Consider the following 19,076-nt stretch of genomic DNA (forward strand, 5'->3'; position numbering starts at 1 on the left):
ATAGAAAGCACCATCAGCAGTCAATCAGCTGCCTCTGTGTTCTGCTATCCAGTGTTGTGCCTATGTTAGCATTTAAATTCACCTTAGTTCTGTATTAACACAGCAGTCTTATGTAAAGTTACCTGAAGACATTTCAAGTTTATTGATGCACAGCTTGGGATGTAGAGTTAGAAGTTAGTATGATATTCGTGAGCTTCTTCATACAATCAAAACGCATTTGTGCAGATATAACAAATTATTTAGAAAAGCTTCCTTTGTGTATTGCAAACAGTATGTGCTTTTCAAAATCAACTTTAGTGTTGATTTGCTGTAATGCTTAGAACACTAAACAGTTTGCTGTTGGATATATGAAATTATGTATATGGAAGAAGAGATAGTAAGGATGATAGCATAACAGTCATAAGCCTTGTAGTTTGTCAAAGTAAAGCAAAAGTGATCTTTCTGCCCTGATTTTTCTTCCCAGTGGTACCCCAATTTCATGTTTTTCCTTTTCTGGCAAGAAAGGAGTGAAAGTCCTTTGGGAGTCGCACACACAGTAGTGTTACACTGGGCAGCAGTTTGAAGACTTGGCTGAAGTATGGAGTTCTACCAGAGAGATGAAAGAAATCCTGACCATAGTCTTCTCTTTGAAAAAAGCTCTTTCTGTCAGCTTGCCCAGCCTCAGCACTTTAAACAGCTTAGCTTTCAGCACTGTCCTTAGCTAGTGAGAGAGCCATCGAGAAACCTGATGTAATGGAAGGCTTTTGGGGCATGGGGGGAAGGCAAGGAAACCTGCTGAGCAGATGAGAGGAACTTGCAGATGAGCTTAATGCTTTTGCTCTGGTTCTCCATTGTAGGCAGTCCCATAATTGCAGCAAACTTAACTTTCTTAAAGTTCTGATAGCATAGCGTTTGTCGCAATTGAAGAGATATGCCTGGGTACATATCTCATCAGGGATGTTAATAGTAGCAACGGAAAGACTTTCTGATTAAGTGCTATATGAGTGCATACTATAAAACCTGATTTAAAGAGCGCTGTGAACTCTTGTTACGAAGGCTAAGTAGCTCAGAAAAAGATAAGTTGGCTACCACAGAGTTAAGAATTGGTGTATTCTTCATATTCAGAAAGCTGTTGCTCATACTTGACATGATAGTAACTGTTGTCATTGTGTAATTTTTCAACTCTGTAGAGCTGCAATGAAACAGAGGCAGAAAGCATTTTAACTTCACTTTTCTTATCAGTACTGTGAGTGTCTGAATATTTATGTGTTCTTTCAGGCCATTCCACTGACGGCAGCCGGCGTGCCTGTTTCAGACCAACCCTTTACAAGAACAGGATTGCTTGGCTTTGTGGGTCCTGTAAGTGTGAATGAGCCGTCTGGGGCCCTGCTTTGTCCTGATTCCCAACTCTTAAGTGATGCCACTGAATTCAGCAGAATTCTGTGCCAGGGCAGTGACCTCAATATTATTGGCTCTAGTCAGGCATGTATCGCTGGGAGTCTGGAGGTTTTTCCCCTCTATTTCTAATCCTGTCTTCTTTTCAGGACTATTTGGTGTTTGTGGTAGGAAAATTGGATGGCCTAATGACGGTTAGTGGCCGCAGGCACAATGCGGATGATGTGGTAGCCACTGCATTGGCTGTCGAACCCATGAAGTTTGTCTATCGTGGAAGGTGAGTATATTAAAAACTTCACCACTGCTGATTGGACTTCATTGCTCCTTTTTTCACCCGCAAACGATCAACAAGTAACATAGTGTACACAGGAGTTCTGCATGTGAATTTTTACATGTGTATTTTGTAGGAAAGGTGGCACTAGGTTGTGATATACCAGTTAAGAACTTGGCTGTCCCTGCTAACTTGGAAGACAAATATTGATACCCTGCTTCATGCATAATAGATTTAAAATTACTTTCACATAATATAAGCATAGATCTTTAAGTGTCTACTTAAAACTTATTTCAGAGCTTCTCTTAAGACAGTCAAATGAAGCTTGTATGCCAAATGTAAAACACAACTCCCCTTTGTCCACCTGAGCCTTTCATGCAGAGTGGCCTAGGGAAGAACTTTGCAGCATGTTCTAAAGAACAAACTAGGAGTGTTGAGGCTGCTGAAGGACCTTCAGAGATAGTGTGTGTTGTATCACCAACCTTATTGCTCTTCAGTGGTCAACGGCTCAATGTCCACGTGGAGATCAGTGACAAGCGGTGTCCCTCGGGGGGGGTCCGTATTGGGACCAGTCCTGTTTAATATCTTCATCAATGACATAGTTGGATCGAGTGCACCCCCAGCAAATTTGCAGATGACACCAAGCTGAGTGGTGTGGTTGACATGCCTGAGGGATGGGACACCATTCAGAGGGACCTGGACAAGCTCGAGACATGGGCCCGTGTGAACCTCATGAGGTTCAACAAGGCCAAGTGCAAGGTCCTGCACCTGGGTCAGGGCAACCCCTGGCATCAATACAGGCTGGGGGATGAAGGGATAGAGAGCAGCCCTGCCGAGAAGGACTTGGGGGCACTGGGGGATGAAAAGCTGGACATGAGCTGGCACTGTGCGCTTACAGCCCAGAAGGCCAGCTATATCCTGGGCTGCATCAAAAGAAGCGTGGCCAGCAGGTCGACAGAGGTGAATCTGCCCCTCTACTCCGCTCTGGTGAGACCCCACCTGGAGTACTGCGTCCAGCTCTGGAGTCCTCAGGACAGGAAAGGTATGGGCCCGTTGGAGCGGGTCCAGAAGAGGGCCACAAAAATGAGCAGGGGGATGGAACACCTCTCCTATGAGGAAGGGCTGTGAGAGAGTTGGTGGCGTTCAGCCTAGAGAAGAGAAGGCTCTGAGGAGATGTTATTGCAGGCTTTCAATACTTAAAGGGGTCTTATAAGAAAGATGGGGACAGACTTTTTAATAGGGCCTGTAGTGATAAGACAGGGAGTAATGATTTTAAACTAAAAGAGGGTAGATTCAGACTAGATATAAGGAAGAAATTTTTTGTGATGAGGATGGTGAAACACTGGTACAGGTTGCCCAGAGAGGTGGTGGATGCCCCATCCCTGGAAACATTCAAGGTCAGGCTGGATGAGGCTCTGAGCAACCTGATCTAGTTGAAGATGTCCCTGCTCATTGCAGAGGGGGTGGACTAGATGATCTTTAAAGGTCCCTTCTGACATAAACCATTCTATAATTCTATGAAAGTCAAACTTCCCTTATTTTTGCATCACTTGTGCAAATCACATATCATAAAAATAATGGCACATACCTGGTTGAGGCATTATTAATATTTTATCCTAGAAGATGCAAGCCTAATTCACAAAGGGGAGTAAGTATTTTTCAGTGCAAGCATTGATAGACATGCTGGTCGGTAATTCGGCATAGTTGTCTTTCATGAGGGACATCGTATGTAGGTGCAACAGGTTTAGAGTGCACGACGGAGTTATATAGTCAAGGTTTGCACAGCCCTGTATGTATGGAACCTGCCTGTGTTAAACGCGTACTACATTGGTGACTGCAAGTTCACTTGACCCCCAACAGAAATAAATTACAGTAATGAACCTACATTTGTTCTAAATTTGTCTGTGATTTTGTGATGAGCTGGCATGAATAATACTTGTGTGTTGAAACGGTACCATTAAAGGTTGCAGTCATTTCCACATAATAATAAACCATGCTATGTTCATCATATGTTGCATCCTATCATTCTTCTGTCCTTTGCGTTTTAGGATAGCAGTGTTTTCTGTGACCGTTTTGCATGATGATCGAATAGTGCTTGTGGCAGAGCAGCGCCCTGATGCGTCAGAGGAGGATAGTTTTCAGTGGATGAGCAGGGTTCTACAGGTAGTCAGTTTGTCCTTTCTCTCTTTCCAGGTGAATAAGGCTGATGTATGAAATGAGAATCTTAGAGCATCTTTTTTTCCATAAGAAAAACCTATCCATGTAACTACAGAGAGTTGTAATAAGCTGACTTCTGAATGTATTTCAGGGTCGATAGTTAACAAACTTGTAAAAACTAAGACTTTTTTTCAGAATGTTTTTTAACTTCATACTGCTAGGATTCTTAAAGTCCTAAGGATGATAGGGTTTGTTTTAATTCTACATATCTCTACTGATTTCATACTGGCTGGGAGAGTTAAGTGTGAAAATGTTTAAGGGTATACTTAGTGCCAAGTATCAAAACAGACCCTAAAATCTTTTTATGTCACTAACATCCTTATTCTAGATCTCCAACCACAAGCATTAAAAACTTTTTCCCTTGATTACTTTATTGTGTTTTTGTGGGGGGCCAGGAGGGAGGAGAATTCTGGTAGATTTGCATTTGAGGATTTCAGAATTAACTGATCAATTCTAAGGAAGTAAAAAGTGAGAGAGCAATTATGGAAGAAGACTGGTGAAGGGACAACTGAAGGGAAGGCTAGAGAGAACAACTTAAGGGAAGATGCTTCTTAAAAGTAAGGCAGTTGTGTAATAATGGTTTCTGTCTAATTTCAGCTTTATAATCTTTTTGGAGGGAACATCTGATAATGGGCTGTTTTTCATGGGAGAAAATACTTTTATTTCTCTTTTTAGAAGTGTCATAGCTAAAATAGACACTTAAGTTTTAGGCAGCAAGATGTTTCCCTATTTTTGTGGTTTTATGTTCTACTGCGCTTTTGTGATTGTGCCATACGTGCTAAATTTTCTGTGGTATAATTTTGACTTTTTAAAATCTCTGCACTTTTTGCCCACCTTTAAGAGACTTTCCTAATCCCTGATGTGCAGGTGGCATCCCCTTGATAGAGTGCACAAGCAAAGTCCTGGGTCTGCTCCTGCTCCCATTGAAGTCATGGCACAACTTCTATGAGTTCAGTGAGTGCAGAATTGGACCCTTTATTTGCAAATTGTGGTGCAAGTAAAAATGTTAATGTTATAAAATGACTTGAATTCAAATTCTTGCTCTAGCCTACATCCCATTTGATAACGTGGAATGGTTTTTTGTTTGTTTGTTTGTTTGTTTCCTTTTTATCAAGGCAATTGACAGCATTCACCAAGTGGGCGTCTACTGTCTTGCCTTGGTGCCAGCCAACACATTGCCAAAGGCTCCACTTGGAGGAATTCATATTTCAGAAACGAAGCAGCGCTTTTTAGAGGGTGCTCTGCACCCTTGTAATGTCTTGATGTGTCCACATACTTGCGTTACTAACCTGCCTAAGCCTCGACAGAAACAACCAGGTGAGTAAACCAGAGCATGCTCTTTAGTTCTGCATGTCTGTCTCTGAGGGCATGCGTGGAATATGATCCAGAGGCAACATGACAGCTCAGAGCTGTGTATGTTGGATGGCTTTAAGCTGTCTAACTTGGCAGAGCTAGTGGTGTTGTCAGAGCAGCCCAGAGCTCAGTGAGAGCATTATGGTCTGCCTCGAATCCTAGGTAAATGCAAGGACGTACAGCACGTACCCATTTCATGCTTCTGTAGCTGTGTTATAAATTGTTCCTGTACTGACCATCTTGTGAAGGATGGTAACTCACATAATAAAACTGAAGTACAGACAGACCTCAATTTGCTGAATCAGTAGTAGACTGATTTTTAATGTACCATACTGATAATGGACTGATTTTTAGTGTACCATACTATCCTCTTCTCTCTTTTTCTATGCAATATGATCCTTGGTTTTAGCTTTTCATCTTTTCAGCTCTATGTTACATATGGCATTTATAGTAATCTGCAGGCTGAATTATAGATTATTACATGTTCCTTGCATTATTTTTCCTCATTTTGCACTGTTTTTTCAAAATGCAGATGTTGGTCCTGCTTCAATGATAGTAGGAAACCTTGTTGCTGGGAAGAGAATTGCACAAGCCTCAGGGAGAGATGTTACCCAGTTGGAGGATAATGACCAGGCAAGAAAGGTAACACTGATGTCCTGGTATTATTAAATATTTGAATTGGCTTCTCAAAATGAGAGAAGACCAGTTATGGTATTCTGCTGAAACTAAGCATGGTGCATTTTGAGTGAATCTGAGTGTCTCCTTTTTTTCCTGTTTCAGTTCCTGTATTTGGCAGATGTTCTTCAGTGGCGAGCTCAGACAACTCCAGACCATCCCCTCTTCCTTTTGTTGAATTCCAAGGTGAGATGCACTTTAGGTCATACTTGGAGATTGAGATCAGTAAAAGATTGTTTGGATTCTAAGAAAATTCCAGCTAGAAGTCTTTTCCTAAAATGCTTCAGGTTATGTTGATGATGTGGGATGTCATGGTTTTGAAGCAGACAAAAATTGCTAGTTAGCAAGCAGCATAATTTTTCCACATCTGGAATTTTATTCCACATCTTTTACTCCACATTTGGAATTTCAGTATGCATTCTGCCTAGCTTAAAACACTGCAGTAATTGCATTTCCTCTTGGAACACAACTTTTGTCATATTAATGGAAGCCACAATTCTGTCTTCCTCCCTGAGCACAAGGGTAACTGGAAGTCAGAGCTGGAGTATTTTTTACTTAGAAGATCTGGAGCCTAAGTAGAGAACCCTTGGGACAGCTTTGGAATCAAGTTTTCCAGGAGCACTGCACACCCTTCAGGAGACACTGATGCCTTGTCTTCGGCTAGGCTCTGCCCCTGAAAAGGATGGCACTTACAGTCACTCAGATGTGAACAAGTAAATGCATCTGTTTTGGAGTACAGGCTCTATGTACTTACAGGCTCTATATACTTATTTTATTCAAGGGTTGTCTGAGCCCTTATGACATATGACAAGGCAACAGTCATGTTTCTTGGTAAATACATCATTTTTGCTCATAGCCACTCTGCTCTGCATGTGACTGTCAGTAGTTTTGGAGCATTCACGTACCCCGTGCATCCAACACTTCATAAAGGCGTGTGAAAAAAAGTGCACTTTTGCATGTTCCTCAGTATTTCAGCCTCCCTGGGCTTGAGGAGCACTATTGCTGTGCATATTTCAGAAAACTCAAATATTTTAGAGTCTTCTACTGCTGTTCTGGCACTTTTTTATTCCCCTCCTTTCTTTCCAGGAGGCAAAGTTTATCAATTTTTGTTTGAGCCTGTACTCAGTAGCTACCCTTCCAGTGACAATAACAGCACAGTGACAAATTGGGTTTACCTTGTGCTGTGCTGTATCACAGACATGTGAGATAGGGAACATGCTTTCGGAAGGCCCAGCAGCAGTCCTTGGGAAGTGACAGATTTGCCTTTGGGTCTCTCATTCAGACAGGCGAAATGGTTTAGGAGATGGTTCAAACTTCTGACTTTTCTCATGAGACTCTACTTTAACAGAAGAAACTGTTTCAACATGGTTATTGTTAAAAGCCACAGAATTGGTTTATTCTTCTCTCAGAGTGAAGAGGGTTTTGAGGGAAGTTTTCGATTTTGAAGAAGCCCCTTTCTGGGTCACTTTGTTCAGGCAACTTTTACCCTTCACAAGGAGACTCTGCAAAAAGGAAACACAAAACTTAGGCACAAAGAAATTATCTGTTGGTGAACACATGCTTTAAATAGCTGGGACTATTAAGCTACAGTGCTAAACGTTAGTGTGTTCACAGCTGTCCATGAGAAACCCTTTTGTTTTACACTTTTTCATGTCAATGTTTTTCTCCCAAGTTCCTGAGCTGCTACTGTTCCTATATCAACAGTACACTGTATTTACTGTTCTTATTTTGCATGACTTTAGCTCCCAGGCTTTAACAACAGTTCCCTTAGTAAAACTGAGCAGAGTGCCAGTGCCGTCCTGCATCAAACTAGGCCTTGGATCAGACAGCTATGCACTTGAGCTGAGGATTACATGTGGCAGTCCGTCTTGGACTTGAAGCTGAATACTTGTATAGCAGAGATGTGCTGTGATAATCCTTATCTGTACAGCAGGAGGCTTCATTCAGTCTCTGACTGTTTGTTTTCCTCTGAGGTGGTTGTCCCACCAGTTTTTCTTGAATCAGATTGTAGTCTTGGAAAAACAGATACATCCCAACCTCACAGGCTTAAGGCTAAAACATCGCTTCCTAGGCTGGATAGCAAAAGGATGTTTTCTGTCTTCACATCAAAAGCTGGACTAAGCCTTTTGGAATCCCCATGACTTTGCGACTGCCTAAGCAATCCAAAGATACAGCTGCTTCCATGTGAAGACTTTCTAGATGCATAGTTGCGGGAAATATACTTTCTACAAGATAGACAGTAGATGCACTGAAGCAGAAGTGACAGTACATGCCAACCACAGCTCAGGTTGCCTCTATGACCCTTTAAAAGAATATCTGTATCAGAGACATCAGCAGAGTTCCCTTTGCACTTTTAAGACTGCTGATCGCAAAAGCATCTAGAGGTTTGGCTGTGCATGGTAGGGTAAAGTTGATGCAGTGCTTCACTTACTGCTAAAACAATTGTGGTGTTACCTGTGTGTTCTCCCTTGGGCTGTGAAATTTCAAATATTTGTAAGGTATTCTTTTTGTGGTACCAAATACATTCAGAAGCTGCTTCACTGTCTGATGTTCAAAATAATATGTATAAAATTCTCTAGTGTTCTAAAAGTTCATGGTACTAGCAGCATGGTTTCCAAAACACTGAGACAGAGTCTTTAAAAGTGCTTGCTGTATTGTTAAAATAAGGACAATGAAATATTGCATCTGCAACATGTACTTTATTCAGTTTCAAACTCTTCTCCACGAAGTTTTCTGATGTTGCTTCTGTTTTGTGCAGGGCACTGTAGCTAGCACTGCATCGTGCATACAGTTGCACAAGAGAGCAGAGAGAGTGGCAGTTGCACTGATGGAGAAAGGACGACTGAATGTTGGTGACCATGTGGCCCTGGTTTATCCTCCAGGTAAGGCAGAACAGACAGCAAAAGTCAAAGTCAGACATCACAAGAAAAGAAACAACTCTTGCCAAGATAGAGCATTCAAACATCTATTCAATATAGTGGTATATGGCAGTGACTTAGTATTTCAAGGAAGAGACTTCCTTTTTGGAAGGAAGTTTATTATGAAGTTGCTTCTCCAAGTGGCAAACTACATTTACCAAACATTTCATCTAACTGCTCCAGATGTCTGGGCAGTTATGCAAGAGTAGTTTGATTTAAACCACGTGAAAGATTCTCATTTTTCTCAGAGAATGGAATAAAACTGCATATGTATCCGTTGAAAGCTAGATTAGGGATGTCAGTGTATGAACACCCTTTCTTTCCTGAATGGCTGTCTCTAGAAGTGAAATCTGGACCCCAGACTCGCATTACTAGTATGTATTTACAAGTGTACCTCGGGGAAAAAAGTATTACCTCGTAAAAGTAGGATGACTGCATATTTCAGAGTCATAATTGTGAAAAATAAATGTATGCTTTTTTAAAGAATCTGAGTCATCATCTTCATAACCTACAATGCCTTGTTTTGTTATTTTTGTTATTTTATACTACCTGTCCATGAAAATATATCCCTACGTACTTAAAGTTTGTAGGGTTTGAATAATTTTTGCTAACACTCAAACACAAAATATTTTAACCTTATAGAATTGGGCATGGCCAAGAACAGCCTGTTGATTTGAAGAGACCTTTGTGACAAATCCTTACATCTTATTAAAATAAATCACTGTGTATTTTGATTTTGGTGAAAGAGTTTGGCCTTTTGTTCTGATAAAAATGGCTTTAATTTCACAAATATCCTTTACAGGAGTAGACTTGATAGCAACTTTCTATGGCTGCTTGTATGCTGGCTGTATACCTATCACCGTTCGCCCACCTCATCCACAGAATCTTGCTACCACTCTGCCCACTGTCAAAATGATTGTAGAGGTATGTATGAGACATTCCTCTCCTAATGCTTTTGGTGGGTGTAGGATGGTTGATGCAGACTGATAAATTGTTTTGCCACAGTCAATGTAAAATAAGCTAGGAAAAAAAATAATCAGTATGCTGTGGCTGAGTCAATAAATACTTTTTCAGAAACTCATCTAAAATGTTCTTTCTATTGTTGTAATTTATTTTGCTTTGTTGCCAGTGTTTTTCTTCATCTATTCAGCTTACTGGTTATCTCATCTGGATGGATATGAAATCACTTCAGCATTCATTCACTAGTTATTTATAAATGTTTTTAATGCTGTGTCTTTTACAGGTCAGTAAGTCTGCATGTATACTGACCACACAAGTGATAATGAAACTGCTGAAGTCCAAGGAAGCTGCAACAGCTGTAGATATTAAAACGTGGCCCACTATTTTGGATACAGGTACAGAATGTTCGCCCACTAGCCAAAATGTAAATAGTTTGACGACTAATTTATTTATTTTGTTATACCGTAACTGCCTAATTGAATGGACGTATCTTGCATTGCATCAAAATAGTTGTACAGAAACTGTAGAAAGCATCTGGTGTTAATGCTGTAAAGACACATTTTTGTCCTGTGCTCTTTTTCCAAAATAATGTGGTACTCTTCTCTTTTTATATAATTTAAATAGATGATATGCCTAAAAAGAAGCTGGCTAGTATTTTCAGACCTACATCTCCAGATATGTTGGCATACTTGGACTTCAGCGTGTCTACTACTGGTATATTAGCAGGAGTAAAGGTAGAGTAACAAGAGAGAGATTATTATACTTTGTTTCCTTATATATAGTCATATTCCACATTGACTCCTCGTGCCAGAGAAGAAATACGAAAATGTAAGTGGACCATCTTAGTGTTCAGAAAGCTTATTTTTAAATTTGCATAACATCAAAATGTCTTGATGCTCTTTTGGAAGCATTCAGTCTTACTGGCTCTATGTGAGGAATCACCAAGGGGACTAAATGGAGAGTGTTTGTCGTAAAGTTCATGAATGTTTTCTTTTGCGAATTGTTGTAGAGATGTCAGATGTCATTTGGCATCCTTCAGTGTCATGACAGATGTCATTAGCCACTAGTGTGAAAAGTATCTGTGAAATTTTGGGCTTGTATCCCTTTCCTGTTTTAAAGGTGCTTAAAAAAACCCAAACAAACCACTACGTGTTGCCACATCTTCCACAGTAAACATTTTTATCAGTTATTACATGTGATAACCTTCTTAAAAAATCCCTGAGAACGCCTGTTTTCCTATTCCAGATGTCACACGCAGCTACAAGTGCCTTATGCCGCTCTATAAAGCTACAGTGTGAGCTGTACCCTTCACGTCAGATTGCTATCTGCCTTGACCCTTATTGTGGCTTGGGATTTGCACTGTGGTGCTTGTGCAGGTATGTCGTTTGAGTTGTATGTTTTCTCATGTGTTCCCAGCCTTCTCTAGAATCATCCACTACTGTTCCCTTGGAAACTGTCAGAGAAACCCAAATTAACCTTTTTATACGTATTTCAAAAAATACCTTTTGTGGTAACAAAATTCATTAAGTTAGTCACCTGAGTACCTTGGGTTTTGCAAGTGGAATTAATTAGATACCAAATCCAAGAAAAAAAAAAGGACTTCACTGTCTATTTCACATTGATTAAATAAGTCCTTTCAAAGTCTTTTGAGATTAAACCATATCTTTTTACAAGACCCTTAAGGTGTTGACTACAAGATTGGTATGCACTAAGAAATACTGCTAAAGGAAGCAATTAAATGTTTCTTAAAATGAATGAGACCTGAATTGATTCAATCAGATAATTACTATAACGCAGCACATTTTGCAAAGCTGCAAAATTTTCCTCTTTTTTGCCTTTTAAAACATGCCATATGCTTTAACTAATCCCAAGATTTAATAGTGTTTTGGATATTTCATTAAAAAAAAATGCAGAAACTGAACATGAAATGTTATTTTGTAAACAGATGAAGTTAATTTTACTGTCGTTAACCTGTTCCTTCCCTCTCCAATTTCTCAACTGGAAAGGAAATGTACTGAAGGAAAGCAAAAAATTTAACTTTGGTAACATCTGATAATTTATATCATCAATAAAATGAGGCAGGGTGGAGGGAGAAGAAACCTCAGTGATGGAAGAATTAAAATCTAAATGGATTTAAGAAAAATATTTTTAGGGAAGGGAACTACGTGTGTCATGCTTTCTATACAAGAGTTAATATAAGGTTGCTTTGTTTCATCTGAGTTATAGCTTTGTTTTAGTGTGAAAGACTTTATTACAGAATGTTTGTTTTTTTTTTCCTATTTTAGAATGTTTAAAAAGAAAACAAATCCCTCATTGTATTGCGCACTGCAAAAACACATCAACTCTAGTTAGGAGAAATGGCAAGCATGTCAAGCTGCCTGTTGAAAGTAGTTAGAGATGCTGTTATTTTTTTCAAGATGCATTGGTTTATCTAAGCCTGGTTTTACAGAGGAGTGTGTCACTGATTTTGTTCATGGTAACTGATCTAAAAAACATTTGGCAATTTAAGACTGTATGGTCATGGTGTTTACTGTTTTGAAATGAGTATATAGTATTTAAAAAAAAAAAATTAAGAGGTGGTGTGATTCTGAATTTGACTTTCTGTCCACTCATGTTAACTGGTATCCAGGTTAAATATTTCACATAAACCCTGTTTAAAAACTGAGACACCTATGGCAAAGGCTAGAAGATTGCACTAAAAACTTGAATGGTGCAATATAGGTGTTAAATACTCATTTCACTCAAAGCAAAAGGTGCATTTTTCCTAGAATGACTCATAAAAATAAGCTCAATTACCAATTGTAATCTGTAACTGGAATGATGTCTCAAATGTTAACGTTTTAGTGTTAGAAGTTCTGTCTATTCAAGGCATTGAGTATTTCCCTCTAGTTCAACACAATTTACTGGGGGACAAATATACTCGCCTTAAAGTTTGTGCCTTAACTCAAACCCATAGTTCTTAGCTAAGAGATAACTTGCTGTCTGTGGAGAAGATAAGCTGGGGTTCAGATAGATACCAAACTCAGTTTCCTGTATTTGCTTCATTTTGATTTTATGTAACTTCTGGCTTTTTTTACGCTGGCTTGAAGTTTTCATGTTTCTTTTTCTTCCTCTCCCTAGTGTATATTCGGGTCATCAGTCTATTCTAGTCCCTCCTCTGGAACTGGAGAGCAATGTGTCTCTGTGGTTGTCTGCTGTAAGTCAGTATAAAGTGCGCGTCACGTTCTGCTCTTACTCCGTGATGGAGATGTGCACCAAAGGGCTTGGAACACAGACTGATATACTCCGGGTGAGTGGACTTAATATTTCAACATACTGACATACAAATACATGTATCTTTCTAAAAATACTTCATTTTGGCCTGCAGAAGATGGGCCATAAGCGTTTCTTTGAAAGCCTTTTCATTATGACTTGCTTTTTGGGAAATGTTGAGATTGCTGGAAATTTCAGCTGTCATGTTTCTGGTGGGGAAAAAAAAAAAAGTCTTATGTTTTCAGCTTTACTTATTTGTGCCACCTCTGTGTTGCTGGGTATTTCTGAGATTTTGGGCAAAACACTTAGCAAGCCTATCAATTTTTTCTTGTCTGAGACGAAAAAACCAACCAGCCAAACAAAAAAAACCCACACCAAAAAAAAACCCCAAACCAAAAAACCTCTCCCCTGAAAAAAGCATAACAAAAAGCCCCTCAAAACCTGGCAAGTCTCACCTGCTTTCAGATCTCTTGACACCAGAAGTATTGAGTTCTAAAATGGATGTAATCTTCCTAACAGCAGCAATTACACACTAATACATCCATTTATTTTTGAGGGAAATCTCTTTAACTGAAACATAATGTCCTTGAAGAGGCGCCTCTGTCTCAATGGTAGGAGAGTTCCCACGGCTGTAGTAACTAAGCTGCTCAAGGACTTCCACTGGGAATGTCTGGCAGCTTGTTGTGTGCAAGAAAGCGGCTACATTGTGCTTGTTCTCAGTATAGGCAAAAAACTCTGTCCCTCTGTTCTCTTGGACCTCACTGAAGGGAATCCTGGCCCACAGCCAGTTGCTACAGGTTCACATTCATGCTGATGAGAGCTAATAATGTCTCAAACACTCTACCTGCATCTGAACTGCGCCAGCACTGGGAGGAAGCTGGTTTCTTGTGTGCCCAGCCCTGTGATACAATGACGTTTTGTGGTTTTTTTCAGCTCAAAATGATGAGTGGCTGTGTTGCAGCTCCACGATGCGATTAGTTTGCATCTTGTGCATCAAACCCTACCACTAAGATTCTTGGCACAATTTTAGAGGGTTGTCCTAGGTGGATGGATCCAAACTGAGCGCAGTCCGTGTCTATATTGTTTAACCAGTTCATGTCAGTTACTCTAGTGTTTCTAAAGTCCATCTGTTCTGCAAATTAAAATGGCTTATTTCTAGAATTGTTGACTTCAAACTTAAAATGTTGTTTTCTTCACCCAACCTCTCAGATGAAAGGAGTTAATCTGTCCTGCGTGCGAACATGCATGGTGGTTGCAGAGGAGAGACCAAGGATTACATTAACACAGTCTTTCTCTAAGTTATTCAAAGACCTGGGCCTCTCTGCTCGTGCAGTGAGCACTACATTTGGGTGCAGGGTCAACGTAGCGATTTGCTTACAGGTGAGATTAAACTGCTTATTCCTTATATTTACGGATTTTTTCTAATGAACTAGAGCTCCATTGCTTGCTTGCTTCATCACCAAGTAAATGAGCCTTGAAGATGTGGATTGTGATAATTTCACTTTTCTGTACTAATTGACCGCTTGATTTGCCTTTCTAATACAGAGGATCAGTATTAAGAAACTCGTTTTCCTTCCTACTATGCAGGAGCAGTATTAAATTAAATACACAGCTTCCTGGTCATAAACGTATTAAATACCTTAAGCAGTGCTATTTCAGCTTTTGTGTGATTCAGATTTTGCCTGTTTGAAAAGTAGCTTATGTATATGTGGAATTAAATGGAAGACAGAGTTCCTCAAATAAGACCAAGGAAAATTGACAAGGTTGGCAGGTTTTTTTACTTTTAAAGATCTCAAATGAGTATTATCAATGTGCAAATATGTTTGTCTCACCTCATGTGAGAGTTGGACTTTTTTTTCAATTAAAGGTATAAAATTGGAAGCCCTGAAGGGGAGAATATGCCCATAAAGTACACAGCCCTACTTCACAGACTGGAAATAATGACGTGCTGTAGTCCAGACCCACCTTTGACAGTTTAGTATTCAGTTGACGATAATCTTGTATGTGTAATTTAACCAGATTAAATCTAACTTTTCTTAATGAGATGTTTCTTCTCTAGCTAGGAGAGGGAAAAAAGTGTATTCCACAACTTACCTGAAAACCACGTACTAAGTATGGTCTAGAAATTGGCAAAGCACCCTGGGTTTTGGATGATACTTGAGTTAATAGATAAACTGCTCAAGTTTCAGATGTGACAGTATGTAGCTTTGTATGTGAGGAATTTCATAGATGGCACATGCATTAAGTATGTGTGTAATTGTAAATTTTATTTCCAATTTTATTGGTATGAATTACACTTAATAAAAAAAAAAATATGATTCTATGAAGATTCCTACTGTGCTTTTGCAAAACTTTTTTTTTCCTTTCTGGTGCCCACTAGATGAAAGAAAGCCTTTTTTCCCTCTCAGAATACATTTTAATGTTCTAGATTTCCTATGAGAGAGATGTTTCGGGCCATGAGCTTCTTAAATATGTTGCCATTCATAATGGTTTCTTTAGTTTCTGTAGTTTCTTTCACACATATTAAAGGAGAAAAGGTTTTTAACAACCCTTAGGTAAATGGTTATAAAGAAATGCAGCCAGAGCAATTTTATGAATCGGTAGATTGCAAAATAGGAAGGCTATAGATGAAATTAAGATGACTGTACAGAAAGATTGTAAATTCATTGAATAAAACATTTCAGATGCCAAGTGTGAAAGAACAGCTTCCTGCATTGCCTGTCCAAATAAGAATTTTAAAAGTCAGCTTTGGATATTTGCTATTCAGACTGTACAAAAGGGGAAAAAAGCAGTTTTTCTACAGAATGTTAAATGGCAATGTGAAAAGTACTCCAAGAAAACTGTGAAGAGTTGTAGGGCTGCTGGGCAGTTAAGCTTCCCCTTGATTTTATACCTTTTTCATCTCTGTTCTCCGTTCTTGAGCCCCTTTTTAGTGGTTTTTTTAACCCCTTCCCCCCATTCTTCCAAAGTGATATCTGTATCTGACTACTTTTAAATCATTGAATTTAAATGAATATAGATTAATAGCCAAACTGAATGGGTATTTGATACAAGTTAGCATGCAAATAAATACATAACGTCTTCCAACCTTACTGGACTGGTTTACTGAGAAGGTGTTTCTGAAGCTGCAAGCAGCCTTTAGATACTTACAGATGGAGGAGGGATTTATGATAAGGCAACAGGCATTACATATGATCTGCCTTAAACCTCTTCTTATTAACTGACACTTGCTTGTTTCCCAATGAACCACTTGAAAGTGCCAAGCTCTTAAATAATCTGAAATGGAAATTTTCTTTTCACTCTAAAACAGTATGAGTTTTTTTTCTGTCTTACTGTGTGTATCTTATGTTTCCAGTGCCTCTTTGTTTGTATTTTCTTTTTTCCCCTTTCTCTCTGTTTCACACACTTTGATGGCCTCTGTTACTTCTGTTTGTGGTCCCGCTGTCAGCCAAACAGGCTGGGCAAACTGGCTGAACAGGTATAGTGATGCATGTGTGCTTGTAATGTCCTTGTAAAGTCAGTCTAGTTCAGCAGTATTACTGAGTAATATGAAAAAACAGTGTTTTCATTTGAAACAGGTCAAGCGAGATTTTTTTTTTTTTTCCTAAAGTTCAGTTTTACTCACAAAGAACACTTGTAGTTGAAGTACAAAACCTCTTTCTCAAACAAGCAGAAAGGGGGTATAGCAATGATTAAAATTACTGAATGGTATATTCCTAAAGATAGAGATCATACCATTAATCTGGTGTGGCCGTCAGTGTCACTGAAACTCAGCGTCGCTAGAGAAGTACAAGGGAACGTTATTACAAAGACATTATTACTATTCTCCAGCACTGCAATCTTGAGCTGATGGCCAAGTGGCCTCATTTTAAGTATTTCTAAAATGAGAAACTGTGCTATGGGGAGGAAACTTTGCCTATTTTTTTAGCTTAAATATGCATTTCACCATCGTTTCTAGTTGTCTTGAGATTAAATTCTGCTGGGGGGAAAAAACAGGTCCCCTGTTCCTACATTGGGAAATGGGAAACCTCTCACCAGACTTGGTCAGAAGGTTTATCCTCTGACTGCAACAGAACTCTGCCTCTGCCTAGGCTGTTTCTGGCAGGAGCCTTGAAGAGACACGGGTTGGTTAGAGTTACGTTTTAGTTAAATGTTGGGTTTGTTTTTTCTTCGAAGTTGACAAAACTGTTATAAAGTAGAACAGATGAGCTTTGGGAAAGGGATTAGGCCTGCATAGGTTTATGCTTACATCCTTTGCAGTTGCTATGTAGTTTTTAGAGGAGGTGCTTACCAAAATGAAATTTTAAAACCTTAAATTTTAAATTTAAAAATTTTAAAAACTTAGACTTACCTGTATAAATACATACTTCACTTGTGCATTCATTTACTGATTCCATAAAACATCAAAGCTTTATGGCAGTCACTCTAGAAAGGGGGGCTATTTTACTATATTTCTTGTAGATTAGGGCAGTACTTTATAAGTGTCAGTAAAAAAGGGAGAGGAATTTGTGAATTTACGTGGCTGTAAGAATGAAAGCAGGATTTTCTGGCTTCTGTTGAATTTGTTTCTTCCTTCTTATTCTTAGGGAACAGCAGGACCGGATCCAACAACAGTCTACGTAGATATGAGAGCACTTCGACATGACAGGTAGAGATTATGTTAAAGCATGAACTATTTAATGACTGTAGAGGAGAAAGTTCAGCCTCATTGCATTGCATTGGTATGTTGAAATATTTTTGGCAGCAACTAATCCCTCATCACTGTATGCAAGGAACCCCACCCTAGAGAATCCTTTAATGACGGCTGTGTGCTGGAAGTGGTCCAGCATCTCCTCCTCCATCACTTGTTCTGCTTGTTCCCTTCTAGACCCTCACCTAACTAGCTGTCTGTTCATCAGTCTTGTATAATCTAGACTCATTAGCTGTTTCTTACCTAACCAGACTGTTAGCAAAAGGTGACTTTACCAACTGGCTGGTTAGTCACAGAATCACAGAAACAGTTAGGGTGGGCAGGATCTCTGCATGTCCCTCATGCAACCTGCTCAAAGCAGGACCAGCTTCAAGGCTTCATCAGGTTACTGCGGGCCAGGACCAGTTCAGTGCAGAAAATCTCCAAGAATGGAGATCCTCTTCCTCTCTGTGTGTATGTGCTGAGACTGACACCCTGCTCTGGGGAAGTTTTCCTTACTGGCATTTCCCATCTTGCATGTTATGTCCCTGGCCTCTTCTCCTTATGGTGTGCAACTGAGAAATCTGGCTCCATCTTCTCAGTAACAATTCTTTAGGTAGTGGAAAAAGTGCAGTTAGAGTCCCCCTTAGTCTTTTTTTTTTTCCTTCAGACCAAACCAACTCAGCCTTCCCAGATCCAATAAATTGATGTCAGGCCTGTTCTACAGCGTATCAAAACACACACACATATGTACACACATGTCATCTGGAAACTTGACAAGGATACATCATTCTATCAGATTTAATTCTGTAGTCATAATTTTCCTATTAACTTGTCTCTTGGTTAACTTAGTTACTACAAGTGCTGACAGCACCAAGTTCAGACTGTAAGTTTAATAGCATACATACATATATGTATTTGTTTCTGTACTTATTTTAAGAAACATAATATCAAGACTTGGTGCATTCGATCTAGGTTTTTTTAATTGATAATGTTGAATTAGGGGCTTACATTAACTGGCAGCTTTTGTGACTACTTATCTCTAGTTTTTGCAAGCTTAAATCTTAGCTGTTAGAGGACAAGCTATTCACCATCATTTGCATGACCCGGATTTGGTATCTCAACAGATCAGAGTAGACGACAGTCATTTTCTCCTTATTTAATATATCACTATGACTTGCATGGTATATATTCCTGTTAAAAACAAGTTCAGCCATTGCCTTAAAGCCGCCGCTGTGTTAGTCAGTTCTAGCCTATAGGTGTAGGGATAGTGTAATATAACATAATCTATAGGAGCCTCTTCTCTTACACACCTCTCCTACTACACTCAATTCTTGTTCCTTCTGCAAATGTGCTGCCTTTATAAGTTATGCTACTAATGGGCTGC

The 19,076-nt window shown here is 39.3% G+C and overlaps 1 protein-coding gene across 1 annotated transcript in view; it reads left to right on the forward strand.

Moving 5' to 3' along the window:
- LOC103922913 (disco-interacting protein 2 homolog A-like) overlaps positions 1-19,076 on the forward strand; it is a 35,595-nt gene that overhangs the window by 8,926 nt on the left and 7,593 nt on the right. The window contains exons 3-16 of the mRNA XM_009331127.1: positions 1,258-1,338; positions 1,524-1,651; positions 3,694-3,808; positions 4,978-5,179; positions 5,748-5,857; positions 5,996-6,076; positions 8,649-8,772; positions 9,611-9,732; positions 10,052-10,163; positions 10,393-10,502; positions 11,014-11,144; positions 12,889-13,057; positions 14,230-14,400; positions 17,607-17,668. Of these exons, the coding sequence (XP_009329402.1) occupies positions 1,258-1,338; positions 1,524-1,651; positions 3,694-3,808; positions 4,978-5,179; positions 5,748-5,857; positions 5,996-6,076; positions 8,649-8,772; positions 9,611-9,732; positions 10,052-10,163; positions 10,393-10,502; positions 11,014-11,144; positions 12,889-13,057; positions 14,230-14,400; positions 17,607-17,668 (1,718 nt within the window). The remainder of the gene's footprint in view (positions 1-1,257; positions 1,339-1,523; positions 1,652-3,693; positions 3,809-4,977; positions 5,180-5,747; positions 5,858-5,995; positions 6,077-8,648; positions 8,773-9,610; positions 9,733-10,051; positions 10,164-10,392; positions 10,503-11,013; positions 11,145-12,888; positions 13,058-14,229; positions 14,401-17,606; positions 17,669-19,076) is intronic.

This window comes from Pygoscelis adeliae, unplaced genomic scaffold, assembly GCF_000699105.1.
Source record: "Pygoscelis adeliae isolate BGI_AS28 unplaced genomic scaffold, ASM69910v1 Scaffold469, whole genome shotgun sequence".
Taxonomy (NCBI): domain Eukaryota; kingdom Metazoa; phylum Chordata; class Aves; order Sphenisciformes; family Spheniscidae; genus Pygoscelis; species Pygoscelis adeliae.